At 38.0% G+C, this 27,799-nt stretch overlaps 1 protein-coding gene across 6 annotated transcripts in view; it reads right to left on the minus strand.

The window, feature by feature from the left end:
• DNM3 (dynamin 3) overlaps window positions 1–27,799 on the minus strand; it is a 560,145-nt gene that overhangs the window by 412,833 nt on the left and 119,513 nt on the right. For all 6 annotated transcript variants that reach the window (XM_064594314.1, XM_064594316.1, XM_064594317.1 and 3 more), the window contains 2 exons: window positions 11,527–11,676; window positions 10,131–10,334 (listed from right to left, as the gene is read on the minus strand). In XM_064594314.1, coding sequence (XP_064450384.1) covers window positions 10,131–10,334; window positions 11,527–11,676 — 354 coding nt within the window. The remainder of the gene's footprint in view (window positions 1–10,130; window positions 10,335–11,526; window positions 11,677–27,799) is intronic.

The raw sequence follows: 27,799 nt of genomic DNA on the forward strand, positions 1-27,799 counted from the left end.
AGAGGACTGACCTGTGGGAAAGAGCAGCAAAAACACAACAGCAGAGTGCACACAGCATATGCGAGAAACACTTCCTGAAGCACTAGGCCCTGGACAGTGTATGATGCCTTCTTAATACAGTATTACTCTAGGAGCAGGAAACATAGCAAGCTTTCATAATACGCAAAAGACAGAAACCTGGACATAATGACAAGATGGAGGAATTCTCCCCAAAAGAAAGATCAAGAAGAAATCACAGCCAGGGACTTGCTAAAAACAGATATAAGCAGTATATCTGAACAAGAATTTAGACGAACAGTCATAAGAATACTAGCTGGGCTTGAAAGAAAAAGAAGACACCAGAGAAACCTTGGCTGAAGAGATAAAAGACCTTAAAACTAGTCAGGCAAAATAAAAAATGCTATAACTGAGTTTGCAAAACTGACTAGATATAATCAGAATGAGGATGAAAGAAGCTGAGGATCAAATAGGTGATACAGAAATAAAATTATGGGGCGCCTGGATGGCTCAGTTGGTTAAACGTCTGCCTTTAGCTCAGGTTGTTATCCTGGGGTCCAGGGATCAAGCCCCACATTGGGCTCCCTGCTCAGAGGGGAGTCTGCTTCTCCCTCTGCCCCTCCCCCAGCTCGTGCTCGCTCGCTCTCTCTCTTACAAAAATAAATAAGATCATTAAAAAAAAGAGAGAGAGATAAAATTATGGAAAAATTATGAAGCTGAAAAGAAGATGGAAAGAAAACTATTAGATCACAAATACATACTTAGGGAACTCAGCCCTAAGTACACAATTCCACAAAGTGGAATTCCACAAAGTACAATAATATCCATATCATAGAAGTCCCAGAAGAAGAGTGGGAACAGGGGGCAGAAGGTTTATTTGAACAAATTACACCTGAGAAACTCCCTAGTATGGGGAAGAAAAGAGGCATTCAAGTCCAAGAGGCACAGAGAACTGCCCTCAAAATCAACAAAAACAGGTCAACACCAACACATATAGCATAGTGAAACTTGCAAAATACAAAGATAAAGAGAGAATTCTGAAAGCAGCTAGGGACAAAAGGTCCTTAACCTACAAGGATAGACACATAAGGTTAGCAGCAGACCTGTCCACAGGCCAGGCAGGCCAGAAGAAAGTGGCATGATATATCAACATGCTGAATGGGAAAAATATGCAGCCAAGAATACTCTATCCAGCAAGGCTGTCATTCAGAATAGAAGGAGAGATGAAGAGTTTCCAAGACAAGCAAAAACTAAAGGAGTTCATGAACACTAAACCAGCTCTTCCAGAAACATTAAAGGGGACCCTTTCAGTGGGAAAGAGAGACAGAAAGCAACAAAGACTAGAAAGGAACAGACACAATCTATAGGACAGTGACTTTACAGATAAAACAATGGAATTAAATTCGTATCTGTCAATAATTACTCTGAATGAAAATGAACTAAATGCTCTAATCAAAAGATACAGGGTATCAGAATGGATAAAAAAACAAAATCCATCTTACAAGAGACTCATTTAGACCCAATGTTTATACACCCAAAGCAATCTACATGTTTAATGCAATCCTTATCAAAACACCACCAGCATTTTCACAGAGCTAGAACAATCAATCCTAAATTTGTATGGAACCTCAAAAGACTCGGAATACCCAAAGCAATTCTGAAAAAGAAAAAACAAAACTGGAGGTGTCACAATTCCAGATTTCAAGCTATACTACACCAAGCTGTAGGCATCAAGATAGTGTGGTACTGGCACAATTAACAGAGTTCAATGGAGCAGAATAAAGAACCCAGAAATTGACTCACAACTCTATGGTCAACTAATCTTCAACAAAGCAGGAAAGAATATCCAATGGAAAAAAGACAGTCTTTTCAACAAATGGTGTTGGGAAAACTGGACAGCTACATGCAGAAGAATGACACTGGACCACTTTCTTACACCAAACACAAAAATAAATTCGGAATGGAAGAAAGACCTAATGTAAGACAGGAAACCATCAAAATCCTAGAGGAGAAAACAGGCAGCCAACCTCTTTGACATCACCTGCAGCAACTTCTTACTAGACATGTCTCCAGAGGCAAGGGTAACAAAAGCAAAAATGAACTACTGGGACCCCATTAAGATAAAAAGCTTCTGCACCATGAAGGAGACAAAACTAAAAAGATAACTGACGGAACTGGAGAAGATATTTGCAAAATGACATATCAGACAAAGGACTAGTATTCAGAATCTATAAAGAACTCATCAAAATCAACACCCCCCCAAAAAATAATCCAGTTAAGAAATGGGCAGAAGACATGAGCAGACATTTCTGCAAAGAAGACATCCAGATGGCTGACACATGAAAAAATGCTCAATATCACTCATCATCAGGGAAATACAAATCAAAACCACAGTGAGATACCACCTTATACCTGTCAAAACAGCTAAAATTAACAACACAGGAAACAACAGATGTTCGTGAGGATGCAGAGAGAGGGGAACCCTCTCATACTGTTGGTGGGAATGCAAGCTGGTGCAGCCACTCTGGAAAACAGTTTGGAGGTTCTTCAAAAAGTTAAAAATAGAAGTACCTTATGACCCAGCATTTGCACTACTAGGTATTTATCCAAAGGATATAAAATTTATCCAAAGGATACAAAAATTCAAAGGGGTACATGCACCCCAATGTTTAGAGTAGCAATGTCCACATTAGCCAAAATATGGAAAGAGCCCAGATGTCCATCAACTGATGATTGGATAAAGAAGATGTGGTATATTTATACAATGGCATATTACTCAGCCATCAAAAAGAATGAAATCTTGCTATTTGAAACAACATGGATGGAACTACAGTGTATTATGATAAGTGAAATAAGTCAGTCAGAGAAAGACAAATATGATTTCACTTGCATGGGGAATTTAAGAAGCAAAACAGACGAACCATAGGAGAAGCGAAGGAAAAATAAAATAAGATAAAAACAGAGAGGGAAGCAAACCATAAGAGACTCTTAACTATAGAGAACAAACTGAGGGTTGCTAGAGGGGAGGCGGGTGGGGGGGATGTACTAAATGGATGATAGGCATTAAGGAGGGCACTAGTTGGGATGAGCACTGAGTGCTGGGTGTTATATTTAAGTGATGAATCACTAAATTTCACTCCTGAAACCAATACTATGCTATATGTTAACTAATGTTAAGCCATAAAATAAGTCTCAATAAATTTTAAAGGACTGAAATGTTACAAAGTACATTAAAAAAAAAGAAAGAATGGCTGAAAATGTCCCAAATTGGATGAAAAACATTAATCTACACTCCCCAAAACCCTAAAACTCCAAAAAGGATAAAATCAAGGAGATCCACAACTACACATATCATAATCAAACTCCTAAAGATAATGAGAAAATCTTGAAAGCAGCAAGAAAAAAAGACCCATCATGTTCAAGATGGTCCTCAATGAGATTAACAGCTGATTTCTCTTTAAAAAAAAAAAAAAAAACCTTAGAGGTCAGAAAGTAATGAGATGACATACTTGAAAAGTTGGGGGGCAGGGGGAAGACTATCAACTAAGAATTTTCCTTCAAAAATTAAGGAGAAATTAAGACATTCCCAGATAAAAACAGAATCCCACACTAGCAGGCCTGCCCTATAAGAAATACTAACTGGAGTCTTTCAGGCTGAAAGGGCACTAGAAAGTAGTTCAATCCACACAAATAAAGAACACGGGTAAAGGTAGCTACATAGGTAAATATAAAAGAAAATACAAATGTATTATTATTAATTTGTAACTCTTTTTTTTCTCCTCTCTGATTTAAAAGACAACTGAATAAAGAAATAATTATATGTCTGTGTTGATGGGGATGTAATATATAAAGATGTAATTTGTATAATTATAATAGCACAAAGGAAGGGGAGGAAATTGAGCTATACAGGAGGAAAATTTTGTACACTGTTGAAATTAAGTTGTACTGGTCTGAACTATATTGTTATAAATTAAAATGTTAATTTTAATTCCATGGCAACCAGTAAGAAAATAACCTTAAAAAAACATTAAAATAAATGACAAGAGAATTAAAGTGGTACAGATGAAAATACATTTTTAACAAAGAATTCTCTATTACCTAATAGAGAAATACACAAACAAAAGACGTAATATATACAGAAAACAAACTGCAAATGAGATATAAATTCTGCCTTATCAGTGATTACATTACATGGAAATGGATTAAATACTGGTCAAAAGGCAAATATTAGAGAGTAGGTTTTAAAAAATGATCCAACTATATGCTGTCTACAAGAGACATATTTTATATTCAAAGACACAAATAGGTTGAAAGTAAACAATGGAAAAAGATATACCTGGAAAAAAGTAACCAAAAGAGAGTTGGAGTAGCTATACTAATACCAAACAAAACAGAATTTTGATACAAAAATTGTTACTAGATGCAAAAATGACATTTTGTAATGATCAAAAGGCCAATCCATCAAGAAGACATAACAAGTACAAATTCACCTAACAACGGAGTCCCAAAATACATAAATCAAAAACTGACAATTGAAGGGAGAAACAGATAATTCATCAATAATAGTGGTAGACTTTAATGTCTCAATTAAAGTAATAGAACAACCAGACAGAAGAAAGGAAACATTTGAGTAACACTATAAACCAAATAGACCTAACAAATATCTATAGAACACTATACCCAACAACAGCAAGATATACATTCTTCTCAAATGCACATGGAACATTCTCCAGACAGACCACGTGTTAAGCCATAAAATAAGTCTCAATGAATTTTAAAGAACTGAAATGTTACAAAGTATGTTCTCCAACCAAAATTAAATTAGAAATCAACAACAGAAGGTAATTTGGGGATTTCACAAACATGTGGAAATTAAGCAACACACATCTAAATAACCAAAGTTGATGTCACTGCTTCTTTACCAAAGCTGTAATTATAAGGAAAACTAGACTTCTGAAACAGATATTTAAAACATACTCACAGAATGACTAGAAGGACACAGAAAGTAAATGAAAGTCTCTATTTGTCAATCCCAATTCAACATACCCCTAAATACCAGATTCTCAGGCCTTTCCAGCTTCTTCCTTTCTCTATTTTAATTCTCGTACAACTACTGAAAACACACAACGTGAACTCTGTTGGTTTGGGAAAGAATTCACCCTCTTCCTTTGGCGCTTCAGTGATGTACAGGACCAGTCAAAGTCACAGGATAGCAACACACCAAAGTGGGTCTCTGGAGACCTGAGCACCATGCAAACCTTTTGGATAATTTTCAGGATTCTCAGGCATAAGAGTGTTTAGGAGTTTGGGAATTTAAACTGGGATATGAAAACAAATGACAAGCCTTGAGATTAGCAAGGACCTTTTATTAATGAACCCAAAATCATACTTACTAAGAGTCTTCAGGCAATGAATTAATTGTCCTCCTTAGCAATCACCATGAAGGAATCGGTCAGACAAGTAAATGGCACACAGTGGCACTGAATGTTTTCTTTTCTGCAAAATCATCTGCCAATTATCTGCAAAACTTACAAAAATCTGTTCTCAAAACTATCATATATAGGATATTAAAAATTGGAGTAATGAAGGCCTTTCTTTGACAAAGCAGGAGTTCTACTGATCCACAAGAAATTAGACCCATTTTGGGTAAGTTCATGAACATTCAGATGGCAACTTCTAAGTAGCATTGAATAACAATAGGCTTATTAAAATAAGCCAGGCCTACATTAGGAAAAAACATTCAAATTTAACTTTCTGGATACAGATTTGTAGAATACTATTACAAATCCATGACTGAAACTTAATGCTGTGTTTTATTTATGCTGTAACAACACACTGTAAATACTGTCAGTGAAATTGTAAAGACTGATTCCTTTCTGGTAAACTGACAATTCCCTCCACCAACATTAATTACTCCCACCTAATGATATGCCATCACGTGAGAGTTATTGTTTGGGGTTATAAATGAATCTTCTATTGAGAAGCCTGAGGAATGAGATATAGTCACTGCCACTAATAATCCCTTCTAAACAAAAGGAGTAAAATATAACATGAATATGTTAAATCAATCTCAAGAATTAACTGTAGATATTTTATAGGATATATTAGCTGGCCAATTTTCTTTTAATTTATAGTTCTTATAAAATTCAGAATTTATAAAAATAAAAGATTCTCGGGATGCCTGGGTGTCTCAGTCGGTTAAGGTCTGCCTTCAGCTCATGTCATGATCCCAGAGTCCTGAGATCGAGTCCTGCATCAGACTCCTTGCTCAGCAGGGAGCCTGCTTCTCCCTCTGCCTGTTGCTCCCCCTGTTTGTGCTCTCTCTCTCTCCTGACAAAGAAAGGAAAGAAGGAAGGAAGGAAGGAAGGAAGGAAGATTGATTCTCCATTGGCTATTCTTCCACTATATTTGAAGATGTGAGGATGTGAGGCTGAGACAACTGCAACCATCTTGTCACGTGTGAGGAGAGTCTATCTGAGAAAAGAACCAACTCCAAGGAGACAGAACCAAAGACTGAATCAGAGACCTGAGGGATATCATTTGTACTCCTCCATGAAGCTTCATCTAGACTAAATGTGGACTTTTCAGGAACATGATTGTGCTGTACCTCCTAGAATCTACTGATAGAAGTGCTGTCTCTGTTCCCATCAGATAGTCATGGCTTTGTCTCCTGTGGGACAAGAAGGCTGCAGAGACAGGGGTGTTTTAGCATCATTTTTATAACTAGACTCTAGCCCCAACCCTGAATCTGGCTCTTCCATCCCACTGAGAGAGAATCCTGGGGATGGTCCCCATCTAGCCATCTGTAACTTCCACCTGCTTTGTTTCAAGCACCAATGTCAGGGATATTAGAGGAAGCCAAAAAGAAGTAAAATAGTTACTACTGCAGAACTGTGGAAAGGTTTAAGAGATAAAGGCACCAAGGCCAGGGTGTAAGAGGAGTTGAAAAATAGAAGAATTGGCTGAAAATGTATATGCGATGTTGATAGACCTCCAGACCCTTTTTCTCATCTTGCATAACCATGTAGTTACTCCTCTTGACCTCAGCAGAATATTGAAGATTTACTTTCAAAAGAGGATGAACCTCTTTTGAGGGACTCTGGACTCAAGAAGACCTTCAGGTTTGCCATTATGAAAGCAGAGGGATTAATTAAAAGTCTACATGCTGAACAGTGAGAACCACCCCACACCCCTGCCAACTCAATTCTTCCTCTTGACTCTGAGACCACTGGACATCAGGTTATACCAGACCAGCGCAAGTGAAAATAATCCAGCCCCATCACCCTATGATAAAGCCCATTATCAATGAATCCCATTCATACACATTTAGAATTTCTGTCAGCTTGTTAGTGCTCTACTCTTCTATCTGAATGAGCAGCAAAAGATCACCAATCACTTGAACAAAAGGTCTCTGACATCAAAGATAATGACCAAGAAAAACCACCAGAAAAAAATGCACTCTCAGAGACATTGTAGATTACAAAAGGAAAGCCTCAAAAGATCTCTAATTAAAATCTTTAGAGAACATACTGTACTTGCAAAACCAAGAGCATGATGTTATTTTAAAAAATAAAAATACTCATGTTAAAAAACATAATAAAGAAATAAATAATATAAATAAATAAATAAAAATAACATTCACAAAATGAGAAAATGCTGTTGGAACTTTTTAAATGATATCAGAAATGAAAAATTAATCAGAAGAGCTGAAGATAAAGTTGAGTAAATTTTGCAAAACGTAGAACATAAGTACAAAGAAACACGATAAAAGAGGAGGATTTTTTTAAAAGAGGGTTAATCCAGAAGTTCTAACATGCTAATAATAAGGATTCCAGATAAAGACAACAGAGAAAGTAGGGGCAATTAATTATCAAAGAAAAAAAAAATTCCTAGAATTGAAGAACATGCATCTCTATATTGAACAGACTCATCACTGAGTGTCTTTCCATAATTACTTTAAACACACACACACACACACATAAAGCCCCATTTGGGGGTCTCTGAAGATAAACTATTATTACTCAGCTCACAGAAAGAAAAAAATCAAAACATCGGCAGAAATAAGGTACTTTTCTGGATTCTGAAATGCTAACAACATAAAATCCCTGCTTATGTAAAATAATTATAAATTAAATAATATTTTACATGCATTAAAATGTTTTATTTTTAATTCCTATTTTTTAATTTATTTATTTAAATTCAATTAGCCAGGGGCGCCTGGGTGGCTCAGTCGTTAAGCGTCTGCCTTCGGCTCAGGTCATGATCCCAGAGTCCTGGGATCAAGCCCAGCATCGGGCTCCCTGCTCGGCGGGGGGCCTGCTTCTCCCTCTCCCACTCCCCTGCTTGTGTTCCCTCTCTCGCTGTGTCTCTCTCTGTCAAATAAATAAATAAAATCTTTTAAAAAAATAAAAAAATAGAAATAAATTCAATTAGCCAACATACAGAACATCATTAGTTTCAGATGTAGAGTTTAGTAACTCATCAGCTGCATATAGCACCTAGTGCTCACCACATCACATGCTCTCCTTAATGCCCATCACCTAGTTATCCCAACCCCCACCACCCTCCCCTCCAACAACCCACAGTTTGTTTCCTATGATTAAGAGTCTTTTATGGTTTGTCTCCCTCTCTGATTTCTTCCCATTCTGTTTTTCCCTCCCTTCCCCTATGATCCACTACACTGTTTCTTATATTCCACATATGAGTGAAACCATATGATAATTGTCTTTCTCTGATTGACTTATTTCACTCAGCATAATACCCTCCAGATCCATGCATGTCGACGTAAATGATAAGATTTCATCCTTTCTGATGGCTGAGTAATAGTCCATTGTATATCTATACCACATCTTCTTTATCCATTCATCTGTTGATGGGCATCTGGGCCTTTCCATAGTTTGGCTATTGTGGACATTGCTGCTATGAACATTGGGGTGCAGGTGCCCCTTCGGATCAATACATTTGTATCTTTGGGGTAAATACCCAGTAGTGCAATTGCTGGGTCATAGAGTAGGTCTATTTTTAGCTTCTTGAGGAACCTCCATACTGTTTTCCAGAGTGGCTGTACCAGCTTGCATCAATGCAATCCCCATCAAAATACCATTGACATTTTTCACAGAGCTGGAACAAATAATCCTAAAATCTGTATGGAACCAGTAAAGACCCTGAATAGCCAGAGGAATGTTGAAAAGGGAAACCAAAGCTGGTGGCATCACAATGCCGGACTTCAGCTCTATTACAAAGCTGTCATCATCAAGACAGCATGGTACTGGCACAAAAACAGACACATAGATCAATGGAACAGAACAGAGAACCCAGAAATGGACCCTCAACTCTATGGTCACTAATTTTCGACATAGCAGGAAAGAACATCCAATGGAAAAAAGACAGTCTCTTCAACAAATGGTGTTTGGAAAACTGGACAGCCACATGCAGAAGAATGAAATTGGACCATTTTCTTACACCATACACAAAGATAAACTCAAAATGGATGAAGGACTTTTAGGAAGAGAGGGGTTCCTATTTTAAAGAAACAAAACACACATGAAACAGAAGGAGTTTTCACTGCGAGTATATTTGGGTAACTCTTTTAATAACTAAAGGGGACTGTCTGAATTCTGCACCAGAAGTTTATTTTATTGGTTTTTTAAAATAAGTAGTTCATGGGCGCTTGGGTGGCTCAGTCGTTAAGCGTCTGCCTTTGGCTCAGGTCATGATCCCAGGGTCCTGGGATCGAGTCGCACATCGGGCTCCCTGCTCGGCAAGAAGCTTGCTTCTCCCTCTCCCATTCCCCCTGCTTGTGTTACTGCTCTCGCTATCTCTCTCTCTGTCAAATAAATAAATAAAATCTTTAAAAAAATAAAAAAATAAAAAAAAATAAGTAGTTCATGGGGATTAGAAATATCTGTTTTCTTAGATCTCACTTAATTTTACTCATATAGGTTCAGGCTATATCCCCTAGTTATTTTTCTTTCAGCATCTTAAATTCAAAAAAAAAAAATCTAACAATATTAATAATGGCTAATTAAATTAACAATAAAATTAAGTTATGAGAATTTGTGTTACCTTGAAATATACCCAAACCCTTAACATTTTAAACTAATTCTCTTTCATCTTAAAGACCACACACTCACCTTGAGGATCAACTTCTTTAGCTAGCTTCAACGCATCTGAGTTTGCAAGATCGGTGTTGGCTGGGGTAACAGCCAAAATCAGACAGTTCTCCCGTGTGATGAACTGCATAATCATTTCTCTGATCTGATACTCAATATCTGGTGGCTGATCTCCCACGGGCACTTTAGTAATTCCAGGTAGGTCGATAAGTGTGAGATTTAACACTGTGTGGAAAAAAAGAGTCTTACATATACCCTCAAAGCTAAAAAATAACAATGCAAAATCATCTGTCTCTTTAGTGGAAATAAAACAAGCTCAGCTTTACATATTGTATATTGAGCTAACTCAAACTTGTGTGTAGAATAAAAAGCATAGAATACAAAATGGCTTTGTTAGTTTTCTCTATTTTTATGATATGATTGTGCTATACCAAATGATCATTTTAACCCAATTTGAAAGGTATTAATTTGCATAGCTAAGAGAGAGCTGTCATATCTGTAACTAGTATGTTATAATTCAAAAACTGAACACGAAGTGCATATGCTGTCTGCCAGTCTTGTACATTGACCACAAATGGCATAAAATTCTTAGGGTAAGATTTGTCCTTCGCTTCAAACGCATCATATACTATCTAGAGGGGGGTTAGACACTTGGCCTATTGGAAAGCTGTGAGCCATTGTGGTACCATGAGGTTACTATGTAGGGTAACCGCCAGACTCATGGTATACCATTGGGAGAGCAGGGAACTACCCCTGCGTCAGCTACTCCAGCTGTGACCTGGCTATCGTTCTCTGCACACAACAGAGTTGGCATCAAATCCTCTTGGAAAGTCATAATTAGCTTATGTCACTCATGCTCCATTTCAAAAGCAACAGAGCTGAGTAGAAGGTTAGAGATTAAAATCTGCCCCACTGAAAATTTAGTCAGAATAGAGGCTATTCCATATCACATACCATGAACTGGTTATCTAATTTGTAAGTTTCTGCTGATAATCTAGAAAAAATCATCGTTGGTTCCTCAGGAAGAGAATAAATAGAAATATATGGGGCTACAAGAAAATCCAATAGAAGACTCAGTCACAGTACCAGGTACCTCTAAGATTCTTGCTAAGACTGAAGATGTTAAAAAATGGAATTTTTCACGTATACCTCTTGAAATTCTAAAAGTTTAAAATAAACATAAAGAAAAATTTTTAAGTGACATACTCAATTCTGACCTTTTTACAAGTCATGTCCTCCTGCCTCCCCATAAATCTGTGAACTTTTTGGACCATCCCATTTATGGTAGTACCCAAACACAATCCTAGAAACCAGTACTTTCAGAGAGAACAAACCATCTTCTGCACAAATAATGTATGCCAATTAATGCAAAAATTTTTGAGGACAAAAAAATTTGAAATTTTGTTATTTTACTTACCATGTGGAGAATAGACTCGTAAATTTATGGGTATGGAGGAAATGCCTTTATTCATTCCAGTCACTCGATCTGTTTCTGCTTCAATCTCATGGCGAACTTCATCAAAGTCTGTAAATTTTTTTCCTTTGCAATGTAGAAATTCAGCATATTCTACAAAAGACAAATTAACACAACTTAAAATCCATGCACTCTTGCAATAATTGTAAGGAAAAAATGTTTCTTTAACTACAAATCAAAGTATCCCATATTGTCTCCTCAGCCATTAAAATGAGAGAATACAGTAGTTACTAAGAAACACAGCTAATACTTTAGAAATATTAAACGCAGTACAAATGCTAAGAATGCTAAATTTGCTAATTTTCAGATGAGCAATTAAGTACTAAAAGTACTAAAATCATCCAGTCTATTAAATAATTTAAAGAGAATACTGGCCCTCCAAAATGATAAAACAAACAGCATCTGATTGTTAAAGAAATTAAGTCTAGGGTACATACCTAATCCTATTAGCATGTCCTTTTTCAATATCACCACTTTATCAAGAGGGAATTCTAAGTTATATAAATATAGCTTCAAAAGGCAAGACAATTCAGAAACAAAATTACTTAATTCTTTAAAAAGAAATAATATATGGAATATCTTAGCTTTAAAATATACTATTCAAGATACCACACCAACTTGTATAGTTAAAAAGATAATTTCTCAAGAAAAAAAAAGTTTTAGATCAAAGAAAATATTACCTGCAATCAGAAAAAAAAAAATCAGTATCTGTGGAAGTAGGAAAAACTATATATAATAACAGAAAATTAGATTAAGTTTCAGTAACATCTTACTCACTGTTGTACTATCAATTTCTATTCCTGCTTCCAGAAGTATCAGGTATATAACACAACTCAAAAAGGAAGCTGATACTATTAGACTTAAAAAAAATTACAATCTTGGGGCGCCTGGGTGGCTCAGTCATTAAGCGTCTGCCTTCGGCTCAGGTCATGATCCCAGGGTGCTGGGATCCAGCCCCGCATCGGGATCCCTGCTCGGCGGGAAGCCTGCTTCTCCCTCTCCCACTCCCCCTGCTTGTGTTCCCTCTCTCGCTGTGTCTCTCTCTGTCAAATAAATAAAATCTTTAAAAAAAAAATTTACAATCTTAATAAGAGAATGAATCTTAACAAATATTTTAGTTTTTCTAATAACTAGCTGAAGAATTGTGGCACAAAACTTAGACTAAGGCTAAGTATCTGGAGCCCAGTTGTCAGCTGAGACAATTATTAGTAGTCTTTCCGCCATTTCCACCATAAACATTTAAACTTCACCCACTATGACAAAGCCAATAGGGAGAAAACTATAAGATGTCTTCAAGCAGCTTAGCACCAGTTAACACAGGCAGCATGAAATGGTGCTGATCTGCATTTAAAGAAAAAGGAAAGATAGAGATAGGAAAGATGGCTTCCAGTTGCAGTGCCTAAAAAAGAAAGTGAGGTTTGAACTGGGTACTGAAGAGTGGGGAGGGGTTTCAGTGTGTGCAGAGAGAGCAAGGTCTTTCAGGGAATCAGAGAATCTTAATAGTCCAACATATCCTGGGCTGGTTATCATCCAGGCTCTGCTCAGAAACATCCACTGATGGGAAACTGAGGCTTTGATGTCCGGAAAAAAACTCTTATTGGGAAAGAAAAACAAAACAAAACAAAACTTTTTTTTAACTAGGCTCCACGCCCAGCATGGAGACCAATGCAGGGCTTGAACTCCCAACCCTGAGATGGAGACCTGAGCTGAGATCAAGAGTCTGACGCTTAACCAACTGAGCCACCCAGGCGCCCCGGAATGTTTCTTAACAATGGTCTGAAATCTGCTTTCTGATCATATTTCCTTGGTCCGGCTTTTGCCCCCTGGAGCTACTCAGGCAAAGTCTTCCTCCCTGTAAAAAGTCCGGGATTAATCTGAGCCCTGGCACAAGGAGTCCATCTTCTTCCAGGCTTTTCCGAAAGAACTGCAGTGACCTAATGTTTCAAATGTTAGAATGACAGAGACTTTACTTCATTTCAGTCTTTCCTGTCAATGTAGGTAGACATGAATATTTTTCTTTCTTAGTTTTTTCATACAATACGTGCTACTTTCTGAAAAACGGCAAGCTAAGACTCCCACAGTTCACTCCTCAGTGGTGCAAGTATACACAGTAAAGATTCATTAGGCTTCAGAATTATGGCCTGAAGTGATGACTGCATCTTCCGGCATGTTCTTTTCACATGTTTACCCTCATAGGTGCTGTTTGTATTAGCATCTAAATTCCCGGAAGATACAGCCTTGATTTTATTTACCTAACCCAGTGGATTGGCCAGAATCAAGGGAACATAAGAGTTTAAAGATAAGTAGAAGATAAAACAATAAGAAAAATAAAGAGGAACAAAGGCTGTCAGATCCCAGAAAACAAAGAAAAATTAATATATAAAAAGGAGTCATAAATAATTTATAAGAAATGGAACTGTACTTTTTCAGTTCAATGTATTTTGTGGAAAATGCATACTTGAGGGCTTATAGCTATCATAAATATTACTTTCATAAAATTAATAAGCTTCTGGATCAGAGACTACATTTTCAATTATGTTGCCAATCAATAATTCAAGCAACACAAGCATAGACTTCTCTTGTCGCCACTAGATGGCGCCTACTTGCTTTCTCTGTAGGAAACCAGTGCCCTTCCAGAAAGCTGCAAAATCAATGCAATTTTTCAAATTAGATTTAAATTCATTCTTGGTCTCCTAAAAATGCTTTTATTTTGAAATTGAGAGATTAGAATTGTGCAGGACCATCTCAAACCTTTGTGTCTTTTTAAGGATAGGGTCCCGCAGAGAGATTTAAAGGTGCTGGTATTCATTTATTTATTCAACTAATACTTTGAGCTCTTACTATTCACCACGCACCATTTTAGAAATTGCAGAGGAGCGGGACGCCTGGGTGGCTTAATCGGTTAAGCATCTGCCTTCAGCCCAGATCATGATCCGAGGGTTCTGGGATGGAGCCCCGCATCGGGCTCCCTGCTCTGCAAGGGAGTCTGCTTCTCCCTCTGCCTGCTGTGCTCTCTCTCTCTCTCTCTCTCTCTCTCTCTCTGACAAATAAATAAATAAATCAAAAAAAAAAAATTGCAGATGGGAAAAAAATAAGTCTCTAACCTCATGAAGCTTAAACTCCCATGAGATGAAACAGTAAACAATGTGGGTGTCGCCAGATGATAAATGCTGTGGAGAAAATTGAACAGTAGGGGGGATATTAAATGCTAGGGCAGAAGGATTGGTTTGTTATATGCTTTGGTTGAGGAAAGCTTCTCTGATATGATAAAGTGACATCTGAGCAAAAACTGAAGAGAAGAGGGAGGAAGCAATGCTTTACACAGGTGCATCTCAGCAGAGTCCCTGAACCTGGAAGCATCAGGGAAGGAGAGCAAGGCCAACATGTCTGGATCACAGACTTTGTGGGGGAGAGGGGCAGGAGATGAGGTCAGAGCTGTGGTGCAGACCTGGATTGTGTGGAGCCTGTGGGACTTTAATTTTTACTCTGAACGAATAGTAGACCACTCGAAGGGTCTGGGGTAGAGAGACATGATGTGACCTAGGTTTTAAATAAATTACTGTGGCTGCCATGTTGAGAACAGACACTGAGGAGTAAGATAGGAAGCTGGCTACTGGGATAATGGAGGTGAGAGATGATGGGGCTTGGACCAGGGTAGCAGCAGTGGGAGTGGTGAGAAGGGGCTAAATTCTAATGTATTTTGAAGGAAAAACCAATAGGATTTGCTGATGGATTAAAGGAGAGGTGCAGGAGAAAGAGAGGAGAGTCAAAAACAGTTTCCCAGAGTTTGACCTCAGCAATGGGGAGAATTTTGAAATAGAAAAGACTGAAAGGAAGACTGGAAGGTTGGGGAGATGAGGGTTGCAGACCTACTACACTTGTGATGCCTACTCCATACTTACTACACAAGTGGAGAAACAGAGCTGCTGCTAATGGTTGAGGATTAGCAGCTGTAAGAGATACCACTCACATTCCCAGTCATCTGTTAAGCGTTTATTTATTCTGAAATTTTTCCAGAAGACGGCCGTCAAGTGTTTAAGGAAAAAGGCAGCTTTTTCTAATTAGCACAAGAATGCCTTTGGGGCTAGATACACTAGTCTTTCATCTAGGGAGAAGTACAAGCTAGAAATATATATTTGGAATTCATTAAAGTCAGGCAAGGGGATGAGGTCACTAAGTGAGAGAGTTCGTTGAGGAAGAGTCAGAGCACCGGGCCCTGGGTGTTCCAGGACTTAGAGTGAGAAGGAGTGGTCCACAAGACAGGGGGTAAACTCAGAAAGAGGTGACCCAAAGCCAAGTAGAAAGGGTTTTTCATGAAGGAAAGAGACTTCCACTCCATCCAATACTGCCAACATGTTAAGGAAGATGAGAACTAAGAATGATCATAGAATTGGGCAACTTGAGAGTCCTTCAGGACGTTGACAAGAGCTGCTACAGTGGAGTGAGGCAGCTTGATTGGAAGAGATTAGGAGAGAAGGGGAGAAGAGGAAGTAGAGATTGATTGCAGACAATTGTTTGAAGTTTTGCGTAAAGAAGAGGAAAGCAGTGAGAGGCCAGCTGGAGAGGGATGTGAAGTCAAGGGAGGGTTTTCTAAAGATGGGCAAACTGATAACACGTTCACAGATTGATGGCATTTATCCAGTACTAAGGGAAAGGTGACAATGCAGAACTGAGAAAAAAGCAAGTGCTGAAGTGGTATCTTAAGGCCAAGGGGACGGCATGCATTAGAAAGGTGCAGACCAGCTCCTCCGTAAAAACAGAAAGGAAACAGAACAATGGGAGTCAACAAGACAAACTGGTGAACTGATGGTGGAGGGAGCATGTGGAATTCATCAGGTGAGAGCAGGGATTTATCATATTTGTCTGAAGTCATTTTATGTCTTTAAAAAACATTTCTGCATATATTCTCATTAGTTAAACCCTACAAATACTATTATTTCTACTACCAAATACATCACACACACACACACACACACACACACAGTAGAGTGATCCCAAATGACTGACCTAAGGGTAACCATAGGAGGGATGTCAACTAGGTTTAACCTACGTCCATCATTGGGATTCAGACCTGCCCAGCACTTCAGAAGAACCAATGGGGCAGAAACCACAAAATCCATTTCTTTATGGTCCCAAAGTGCCTCTTAGAAAGCAATTCATCCTACAGGATGGAATTCAAGCAAAACCTACTTTGAGTTGCTAGAACCCATCCTCTACCCAGCTCTGTAGACTCACAGGTCTATGTCCCCTTACCTTTAATAGTATAGTGATAAGGTCAGACCACACATTCTACTTTCTCATTAGAAAAACATGTCATAATTTATAGCTACAGGATTATATTGCCAACAAGGTGTGTCTCACTAGCAACAAGGTAAGCCACTCCTGTTAGGCGATCCCTGCCCCCTATTGAGTGGACTATAAATAGGTGGACAGCAGAGGTGGCGCACATATTTTTGAACAACTGACCACAGTTGCTATTGAGGAGAATCATCAATCAGCTTATATCATCACACAATCCTAAATAAATCTTTATTAGCAATGCAGAATTTAAAGATGACCACTTCACTTCTCTGCTGTCCAAAAATACAACTATAGATGAAAATCCTGAAAAGGATTATCACAAGAGTAATGCTTCACTTACTATACTCACCCCTGAAAGTGTTCACATGAGTCTGGGGATGAAGGAAAATCTAACACCTAAACCAAAATCTACAGAACAGGGTATAGCAGATGATCAGCAGCTGCATTTTTAAAGAGCTAGTGAATGTGTGCCTTCTGAGACTTTTACACTATGGTAAAGTAAAATGTCTGAAGGTCTAACAATCTCATCTTATGGTTGAGATATATTCTTTTTCATAGAAAGGTAGGGTTTCCAGTAGCACAACTTCTCTTGGCATGTTTTTAATGTTCCTTTCATTCTAAATGCTTGGTAGTTGGGGACATGAAATCGTCTCTTACTCAAACAATTCCAGACTTCAGCCCAAGTTCAATCTGAATAGAAAGTGATTAAATTTCTTAGCCACAGGCTCATATAAAGGATGAAGGCTATGTGCGTATTAGCACTGAAACCCCGATAATGCATCCTTGAAATTCTATTGTGTGGCAGAATAACCTGTCTTGCTAAAATTCATAATATGTTTTCAGTTTTGCAAAATAAGACTCCTAGTTTTAAAAATCATCCCTGTTTCCCCAGTGTTAGAAACAGTCTACATTTGAAGCAAAGGTTATGACACATTTTTATATCAAACAATAATGGGGGGGAAAGACGGGTATTAAAAAAATCAAAGCTATCGTTCTTTTTTATTTTTATTCCCCTGTAAAACATTTTAGCACTGTCATTTCTAATAGTCATGAAAAACAAATTATGCTAGGTTAAACAACTGACAAGTTGTTTGGGGGAAGCATGGGATGGTTAACGCCTGGGCAGCATTCCAATCATCTGTGAAAAGCACAGCATGACCATAAGAATTTAAATATTTCCAATATGCCCCTTCCATGTGGAAAAACATGCATATGTTTCAACTAATCAAGGTTACGTAAAAAAGAATAATTATGGAACATATGCGCATAACCTCTTGTCAATCTTTATTCTAAGAACTGGGGTCCTCAATACTTTAGCTGGGGTCTTATTTCTGAAGGGTTTTAATAGCAATGTTTTATGAGCACAGGGCTCCACCAAAAATAGAGTACGTGGGTCGCATAAAGAGGGAATAGTTTTCAATGCAACTAGTTGAATTCACTGGCTGAAAAGTGTCTATGTATGACTATATTTAAAAACATTTTCTCAAAGAAAGAGGCTACATCTTACTCATCTGTGTTTCCCTAATGCCTATCATATTTAGAGTAAAGAACATCTGTGGATTTCTTCCTTCTTCTTTAAAGCAGGCCATTTTGCATACCATTGATCAATGTTAGTTTTGGGGAAAAAAAAAAAAAAAAAAGCTTCCCTCAAGCCTTCAAGTCATCCCAAACTGAAGGCAAGGTCCTAGAACTGTGGTTGAATAAGCAACATAGTGAGTTACATATGAATTTTATAGACCCAGATTTGAAGTAGAATCAATTGTGTCCCTAAGGTAAACATGGAAAGTCTAGTAATCAGAAAAAAAAAACAAACAGGAAATCTTAAAAAGCTAACAACCTGAGAGAGTCCAGCAGTGGGTGAAAGGTCAAAGTCTCAGCACGAGGGTTAAGAACAATGGGGTAGGATGGGAATAAGGAGGGCCAAGGTTTCATAGCAGACAAAAGGTGAGTGCCAAGCAGGTATCAGAGACCAGACGCAAATGCTAGCATTTAGGATCAGGGTTCTGGTACTCCAGAGGCAGAGGAGGAGATCAAGACAGAATTCCAGACCCAAGTGAGCCAGAGGATAACCAGGCAGAGACCAAGATGCCAACTCGATCACACAATGGAAGACAGAGACTTTTTCATTGGATACAAAGCCGAAGCCATTTATGCAGGACCTCAGGGTGAAGAGAAAGGACTATCAGTGCTGCCTTGAAATTTACAGCTCAGCAATGTCCTTTACAGTTTTCTTGCCTAAGAGCTGCTAGTTCTAGAGCCTTGGTTGGGCTGAGCCTGCATGTGAGGGTTACGTGGCCCCCATCACTGAAGGAGTGCTAGCACATGAAACCAAGGCCGGCACTTGACAGAAATTCCTCCAGCAATAGGAATCTGTATGAATATTCCACCACAAGTATACAAAAAAATCAGAATCAGCAGCTATCATATCTAAATAGGGGATTGAGTTCCATACTTTTTCAAAGGATCTCGAGGAATATAACAAAAATCAACTCTATTTCATCCTCATAGCTTCCATGTAAAACACAATCAAGAGATAAACTATATTCCAAATACAGAAACCAAGTAAGAAGCATATCAAACACTTGGCCAAAAAATTGCAAAGTGAATAATTATTTTAAGTCTCAGCAGCCTCTGACATGATTTTCCTCCTCTATCTCAAAACATCCTCTTTTATGGACTCCCATTATTCCAACTTCCATGACTTTTCTCTTTCCTCACTGATTGCTCTTTCTCCATGTTCTTCGCTCATTGTTCCCCCCTTCCTCTTCTATGCTTCCAAATATCGAATACTGCTAGACTTCCTTCTAGACCTTCTTTTCTTCTTTGTCATCTCTATCTTCTCTCTAGTTGATCTCATCTACTATAATGGCCTTAAAAATTTATATATATTAGAGTTTGTCTAATATCAAATGACACGGAAATGATCCTTGGGTAGGTTCAAACTTTACGGGCCAGGTAGAAGATAATGTGTCTGTAAAAGAGACAGAAAGAGTGGCCAGAGAGATAGAAGGAAAACCAGAAGTACGTGGCATTATGGAAGCCAAAAGAATATTCTTTTGGCATGTTTCAAGAAATATATATATATTCATCTGTAGCACTCATTTCTCCCCTGAACTTGACTTCTCTATACCCAATTCTAATGCTTAATTGGCATTTCCACTTGGATGTCTAATAGACACCTCAAAATTAGCATGTCCAAAACGAAACTGTAATTTCCCACTTAGTTCCCCTCCCATCATCCATACTTGCTCCTCCTCACAGTCTTCCACATCTCAGTTATTGCTACTACCATTAAATCATGTGCTCAAATCAAAAACCAGAGCTATTTTTGCATTCCTCTTTCCTCGGCTCTCTCCCTGTCTCACTGCCTCCACTGCGGCCATCCTCCTACTAAGCTGGCACCACCTCTTACCTGGACTACCATAAAAACATCCTAACTGGTCTTCCTGATACCACTCTTGCTCCAATTAACCCATTCTCCACCAGTTAGAGAGATCATTCTAAAATCTTATGTCAGACCATGTCTCTGCCTTTTTAAAACCTTCTGTTAGTTTCCTAGTGCAGTCAGAAATATCCAAATTCCTCACCCTGGTATTCCAAGTCCTAGGCAGTCTGACCCCTGTTGACCTCTATATCTAACACTATCCCCACCTGCCACGTTCAAATTACTTTAGCTGCAACAGCCTCCTTTCTGCTCATGCACACCAAATCCATTCCCACATCAGGGCCTCTCTAGAAACTGCTCCTCTTCTGGAATGTACTTTCCCAAGACCATGGCATGTGTGGGGTCCTGTCATTTACTTCTCATCCAAAACATCACCTCTTTAGTGAGGCTTCCTTGACCAGGCAAAGAAAAGTAGCAGCTCAGTCACACTCTATCACATCATCCAATTTCTTTTCTTTAATGTACATAATCACAATCTAAAGTTTTTCTTTTTTGTTTTTTATTGCCTCTCTTTATCCACTAGAATATAGTTTCCATGAAAACTGGAACATTAGCTGCTAAACTCCCAAGTGCCCAAAACACTGAACTGCATCTACTAGGCAGTCAATACATATTTGTTGAATTAATGAACAAATAAAATGAATGAGTAAATAAGTGAATGAATCAACATATAAACACTGGAGGACATGAGGTTTGTGGATGTGGTAAAGAAAATGATCATAAATATGGCTTTTGACATACTGAGTGTGATATATTTGAAATATCCAAGTAGAGAGTCAGGAAGTCAGCTGGAAATGTGGGTCTGGAGTTTTAGCCCAGGAGCTATAAATGTGAAAGTCACAGGTACGTAAGTTGTACACGCAAGAGTCTGTCTAATATCAAATGACACGGAAATGATCCTTGGGTCGGTTCAAACTTTACGGGCCAGTTAGAAGATAATGTGTCTGTAAAAGAGACAGAAAGAGTGGCCAGAGAGATAGAAGGAAAACCAGAAGTACGTGGCATTATGGAAGCCAAAAGAATATTCTTTTGGCATGTTTCAAGAAAGAGGAGCAATGGATAATGTTAAAAGCTGTTGAAAGGGCAAGGTAAGTACAAACAAATGGTTATAGGAATTTACAGAAATTGAGCATGTGTTATGTAGTTTCCTGTACCCTTAAACAATGTTCTGTAAGTAATTTAAATATGTATCACTTCAATGATTTTTGCTATAGATTACTTTGCTTAGTTAAAAATTATTTCATCTTTTTTTTATTTTATTACGTTTTTATTCTAATTCCATTATAGTTAACATACGGTGCCACATCAGTTTCAGTGTACTGCTTTAGCTTTCTTACGCATTTTTTTGTGTCTCTTCGCTTGCAATCAGGTTTATAATTGTCACTTCTTACTGTTAGCAAATTCTGTTTTTAAGAACATTCCCATTCTAACTTGTAGCTTTGTTTTACTCTAGAATGAAAAGTCCAGTAACCTAATGTGTATGGTCTGAGTCTAAAGAAATGAAAAAGTTCAGAGTAAGCCCACAACCATATAATACAAGAGCTTTAGATCATAGACTTTGCAATGTTAAGTTTGACTACCCAAGGCTCTTTTTGCCTCCTCCCAATAATTAGTGAAGTTTAGAAACTGAAAATATAAAAAAGAGGTTTTCAAATAAGTACATTATTATAATAATATTTAAGAATAATTGAATAGGGGAGCCTGGGTGGCTCAGTCAATTGGGCAGCCAACTCTTGGTTTCAGCTCAGGTCATGATCTCAGGTCCTGGGATCAGGCCCCACAACAGGCTCTGAGCTCAGCAGGAGTCTGCTTGAGCATTCTCTCTCCCCCTCTCCTTCTGCCCCTCACCCCACTCGCAGTCACTCTCTCTCTAAAATAAATAAAATAAACCTTTAAAAAAAATAATTGAATATAAAAATTCAGAAACAGCAAATGATGCAATGTCATTCCTTGTTTTAATAACACAAAAAATAAGGTAATCTCCCAAGTAAAAATTTGTAATTAAAATTGAAATGACTAGACTTCACCATGAAAATTAAAGTAATCAAATTTCAATACAAAAAATACAATCCAAAGTCTAATTTGCAAAATGAAATTATTTTCACCTAAAATCTTATACACAAGGGATGAAGTTTATAAATGAGGTTTTAGTAGTAATCATATCAGAACTACAAGTATATAAACATGTAACTAAAAAAATATTCTCGAAGAAAATATCTGAGCTACAATATACATTGCTAGATACATTATATCTTAACTGCTTGACCAAAAACCTTTTCCATGAGTATGCACTTCTATGCACAAGTTGTAAGCATGCCATCTAAATATTTTATAAGATCTTAGGGGGGCGCCTGGGTGACTCAGATGTTTAAGCATCTGCCTTCGGCTCAAGTCATGATCTCAGAGTCCTGGGATCGAGCCCCACATCAGGCTCACTGCTCAGCAGGGAGCCTGCTTCTCCCTCTCTCTCTGCCTCTCCCTCTGCTCATGCTTTCTCTCTCTCTCTGTATCTCTGTGTCTCAAATGAATAAATAAAATCTTTTTTTAAAAAAAAGATCTTAGTGTATTAGATAAGCTCCTCAAATGTCTTCATGACAAATTTATTTATTTATTTATTTATTTGAGAGACAGAGCACAAATGAGGAGTGGGGGGAGAGATAGAGGAAGAAGCCAACTCAACTCCTCACCCACCAGGGAGCCTCATGCAGGGCTCAATCCCAGAACCCTGAGATTATGACCCAGCCAAAGGCAGACGCTTAACAGATGAGCCACCCAGGCGCTCCTTCATGACAAATTCTTGAAGGTCATGAAGCTCAGCTAGAAACAGAGCCAACTTAACTTTTGCCTATGGTAAAAGGTATGAATAGAAGTCCACTTTTTACATATGAATATTCAATTTATCCAATACCATTTTTTAAAAATTCTACTCTTTCCAACGAATTGCTTTTGCACCTTTAACAAAAATGAGTTGTCTGTGTACCTGTAGGTCCAGAACTTTATTCTGTTCCGCTGGCCTATTTGTCTATCTTTATGCTAATGTCACACAATCTTAATTATTGCAGTTTTATAATCATTATTAAAATCAGGTAGTGTTTATTCTCCAACTTCGTTATTATGTTTTAAAGTTGTTTTGGCTATTCTGGGTTCTTTGCATTTCCTACGAATTTTAAAACCACCTTGTAAATTTCTACAAAACAATCTAATATTTTAATCTCTACCAATAGCAGTCTTCACAATATTACTCAGAAAAGGTTTCCTCCTCCACCCCAAGCTTGTACATACACACACAAAATATTGAGCTAAAAGCATAAGAATTTTCCCATGGATGTCTGCTCTGCTAAATGCATTAAACTTTAACAAAATTACAGACTCTTATAACAGGGAGGCACATCTCCTCTAAACTCTTTCATGCAAGCAATCAGTTCAATGTTGTTGGGGATCATACAAAAATATTTATCAACTATGGCCCAAGCACTACCTAAGTAGCCAGTATGGTACAGCTTGATAATAAGAAGACATAGTTTTACAACAAAAGTCTGAACAAATAAAAATAAATATTGTATCTTGAATTCATGAAAATTCCTGGACATGATACAAGAATACTTCATTTTATTGTGCTTTGCTTTACTTCACTTTGCAGATGATGTTCTATTTACAAATGAAGGTTTGTGGCAAAGTCTCTATTAAGCATGGCCATTGACACCACTTTTCCAACAGCATTTTCTCACTTCATGTCTTTGTGTCACATTTTGGTAATTCTTACAATATTTCAAACTTTTCTTTATTATATTTGTTATGATGATCTGTGATCGGTGATCTTTGATGTTACTATTGTAATTGTTTTGGCATGCCATGAACCACAGACATAAAAGACAGCCAACTTAATAAACATTGTATATCCTGACTGCTCAACACGCTGGTTGTCCCCCTGTGTCTTTCCCTCTCCTTGGGCCTCCCTATTCCCTGAGACACAATATTGAGATTAGGCCTCTATAAGTGTTCAAGTAAGAGTCACATGTCTCTCACTTTAAATCAAAAGCTAGAAATGATTAAACTCAGTGAGGAAGGCATGCCAAAAGCTGAGACAGGGCAAAAGCTAGGTCTCTTGCTCCAGACATCCAAGTTGTGAATGCAAAGGAAAAGTTCTTGAAGTAAATTAAAAGTGCTACTCCAATAAACACATGAATGGTAAGAAAGCAAAGGGTAGGGCGCCTGGGTGGCTCAGTCATTAAGCGTCTGCCTTGGGCTCAGGTCATGATCCCAGGGTCCTGGAATCAAGCCCCACATGGGGCTCCCTGCTCAGCGGGAGGCCTGCGTCTCCCTTACCCACTCCCCCTGCTTGTGTTCCCTCTTTCGCTGTGTCTCTCTCTGTCAAACAAACAAACAAATAAATAAATAAATATCTTAAAAAAAAAAAAGGTGAAAGGGTGTCATTGCTGATATGAAGAAAGTTGTAATGGTCTGGACAGAACATCAAACCAGCCATTACATTTCCTTAAGTCAAAGCCTAATCCAGAGCAAGGCCCCAACTCTCTTCAATTCTGTGAAGGCTCAGAGAAGTGAGGAAGCTGCACAAGAAAAGTCTGAAGCCAGCAGAGGTTGGTTCATGAGATGTAAGGAAAGAAGTCCTCTCCATAACATTCAAATGCAAAGTAAAGCAGCAAGTGCTGATATAGAAACTGCAGCAAATTATCCAGAAGACTGAGCTAAGATAATTAATGAAGGTGGCTTCTTTAAACAACAGATTTTCGGTGTAGATGAAGCAGTCTTCTATTGGAACAAGAGGCCATGTAGGACTTTCATTGCTAGAGATAAGTCAATATCTGACTACAAAGCTTCAAAGGACACGCTGACTCTCTTATTAGGGGCTAATGCAGCTGATGACTTCAAGTTGAAGCCAATGCTCATTTACCATCCTGAAAACTCTAGGGCCCTTAAGAAGTATGCTAAATCTACTCTGCCTGTGTTCTAGAAATGGAACAACAAAGTCTATATAACAGTACATCATCTGTTTACAACATGGTTTACTGAATATTTTAAGCCCATTGTTGAGACTTACTGCTCAGAAGAAAAGATTCCTTTCAAAATATTACTGTTCATTGACAGTATACCTGATCACCCTAGAGCTCTGATGGAGATGGACAAAATTCATGCTGTTTCCATGACTGCTAACACAAAATCCATGCTGCAGTCCATGGATCAAGGAATCACTTTGACTTTCAAGTCAAAATTTAAGAAATAAACTTTGTGAGGCTAGAGCTGCCAAAGATAGTGATTCCTCTGAGGGATCTGGGCAAAGTAAACTGAAAACCTTCTGGAAAGGATTCACCATTCCAGATGACATTAAGAACATTTGTGATTCATGGGAAGAAAACAAAACATCATCATTAACAGGAGTTTGGAAGTTGATTCCAACCCTCATGGATGACTTGAGGGGTTAGAGACTTCAGTAGCAGAAGTAACTGCAGATGTGATAGAAATAGCAAGAGAACTACAATGAGAAGTGGAGTTTGAAGATGGGACTGAATTGCTGCAATCTGACGACAAAACTTTAATGGACAAGGAGTTGCTTCTTATGGATGTGCAAAGAAAGTGGTTTCTTCACTCCTGGAGAACATGCCATGAAAATTGTTGAAATGACAACAAAGGACTTAGAATACTACATAAACTTTGTTGATAAAGCCACAGCAGGGGGCGCCTGGGTGGCTCAGTCGTTAAGCATCTGCCTTCGGCTCAGATCATGATCCCAGGGTCCTAGGATCAAGCCCCGCACCAGGATTCTCTCTCTCCTCCCTCTCCCACTCCCCCTGCTTGTGTTCCCTCTCTCGCTGTGTCTCTCTCTGTCAAATAAATTAAAAAATCTAAAAAAAAAAAAAAAAAAAGCCACAGCAGGGTTTGAGAGAATTGACTACTGCAGATAAAATGCTACAGAGAAATTTTTCCTGAAAGAGTCAATTGATGTGGCAAACTTCACTGTTGTCTTGTTTTAAGAAATTGCCACGTCCACCTCAACCTTCAGCAACCACCACCCTGATCAGTCGGCGGTCATCAACATACAGGCTAGACCCTCCACCAACAAAATGATTACAACTTGCTGCAAACTCAAATGATGGTTAGCATTTTTAGCAATAAAATATTTTTAAATTAAGGTATGTACACTGGTTTTTTAGATATAATGCTACTGCACACATAACAGACTATAGCATTGTGTAAACATAACTTTTATATTCACTAGGAAACCAAAAAATTCATTTGACTCACTTTATTGTGATATCTACTTTACTGCAGTGCTCTGGAGCTAAACCCTGCAATATCTCTAAGGTATGCCTATATTCACAATTGATGGCATAAAACTAAAATGAAAAGTAACTTCTGCCAAGATGCCTTTATGTGATGTGATGAGCACTGGGTGTTATACGCAACTGATGAATTGTTGAGCACTGCATCTGAAACTAATGATGTACTTATATGTTGGCTAACTGAATTAAAAAATAAATAAAGTGAAAAAAATAGTGTTCTTTCTTAGAGTTAAAAAAAAGATGCCTTTCTTTCACAAATTACAAAAATTATTCTATGACTCAGACAATAGTCAATTCAACCAGTTCTTGAAAACTTAAAAAAAAAAAAGAAAAACTAAGTTGTCCCTATGAAGAAAACTCAATAGAACAGGTTGATTAGTGTTATTAATTATCTAAATGAAGATAAGTAAATGTAAAATATTTTAAGGTCTTCTTTGAGTGATTTTTGTTTTAATGCTAAGGGATTTTATAAGAACATCCAGTACTTAGCAAACCCAATGCATTATGTGGTCAGCTTAAATGATGCTAACAGAAATATATCTATAGAGAAAAAATAAAGTTCTGATCTGAAACTCAGTACTATAGTTTTTCCAAGTTAGATTGCATGTAAATTAATACTTAGCTACAACAGTCACCAATTATCTCAATAGGAATTTAAGTAATAGAAAACTTTCTCACAAGGACACTCACCACCTTTATTTTTTTTTAAGATTTTATTTATTTATTTATTTATTTGAGGGGCGCTTGCGTGGCTCAGTCGATTAAGCCTCTGCCTTCAGCTCAGATCATGGCCCCAGGGTCCTGGGATCGAGTCCCATATCGGGCTCCCTGGTCAGTGGGGAGTCTGCTTCTCCCTCTCCCTCTGTCCACTCCCTCCTCATGTTCTCCCTCTCTCTCTCTCTCACTCTCAAATAAACAAACAAAATATTTTTAAAAATATATTTATTTGAGAAAGAGCACAAGCAGGGGGAAGGGCAGAGGGAGAAGGAGAGAGAGAATCCCAAGCCAACTCCGTGCTGAGAGTGGAGCCTGATGCGTGGCTTGATTCCACAACCCTGAGGTCATGACCCAAGCCAAAATCAAGAGCTGGACACCCAACCAACTGAGCCACCCAGGTACCCTCATTTTTTGTTTTTTGGATTTTTTTTTAAGATTTTATTCACTCACCTCC

This window comes from Mirounga angustirostris, unplaced genomic scaffold (assembly GCF_029215605.1).
Source record: "Mirounga angustirostris isolate CCGP_5_RB_7025 unplaced genomic scaffold, mMirAng1.0.hap1 SCAF_6, whole genome shotgun sequence".
Taxonomy (NCBI): domain Eukaryota; kingdom Metazoa; phylum Chordata; class Mammalia; order Carnivora; family Phocidae; genus Mirounga; species Mirounga angustirostris.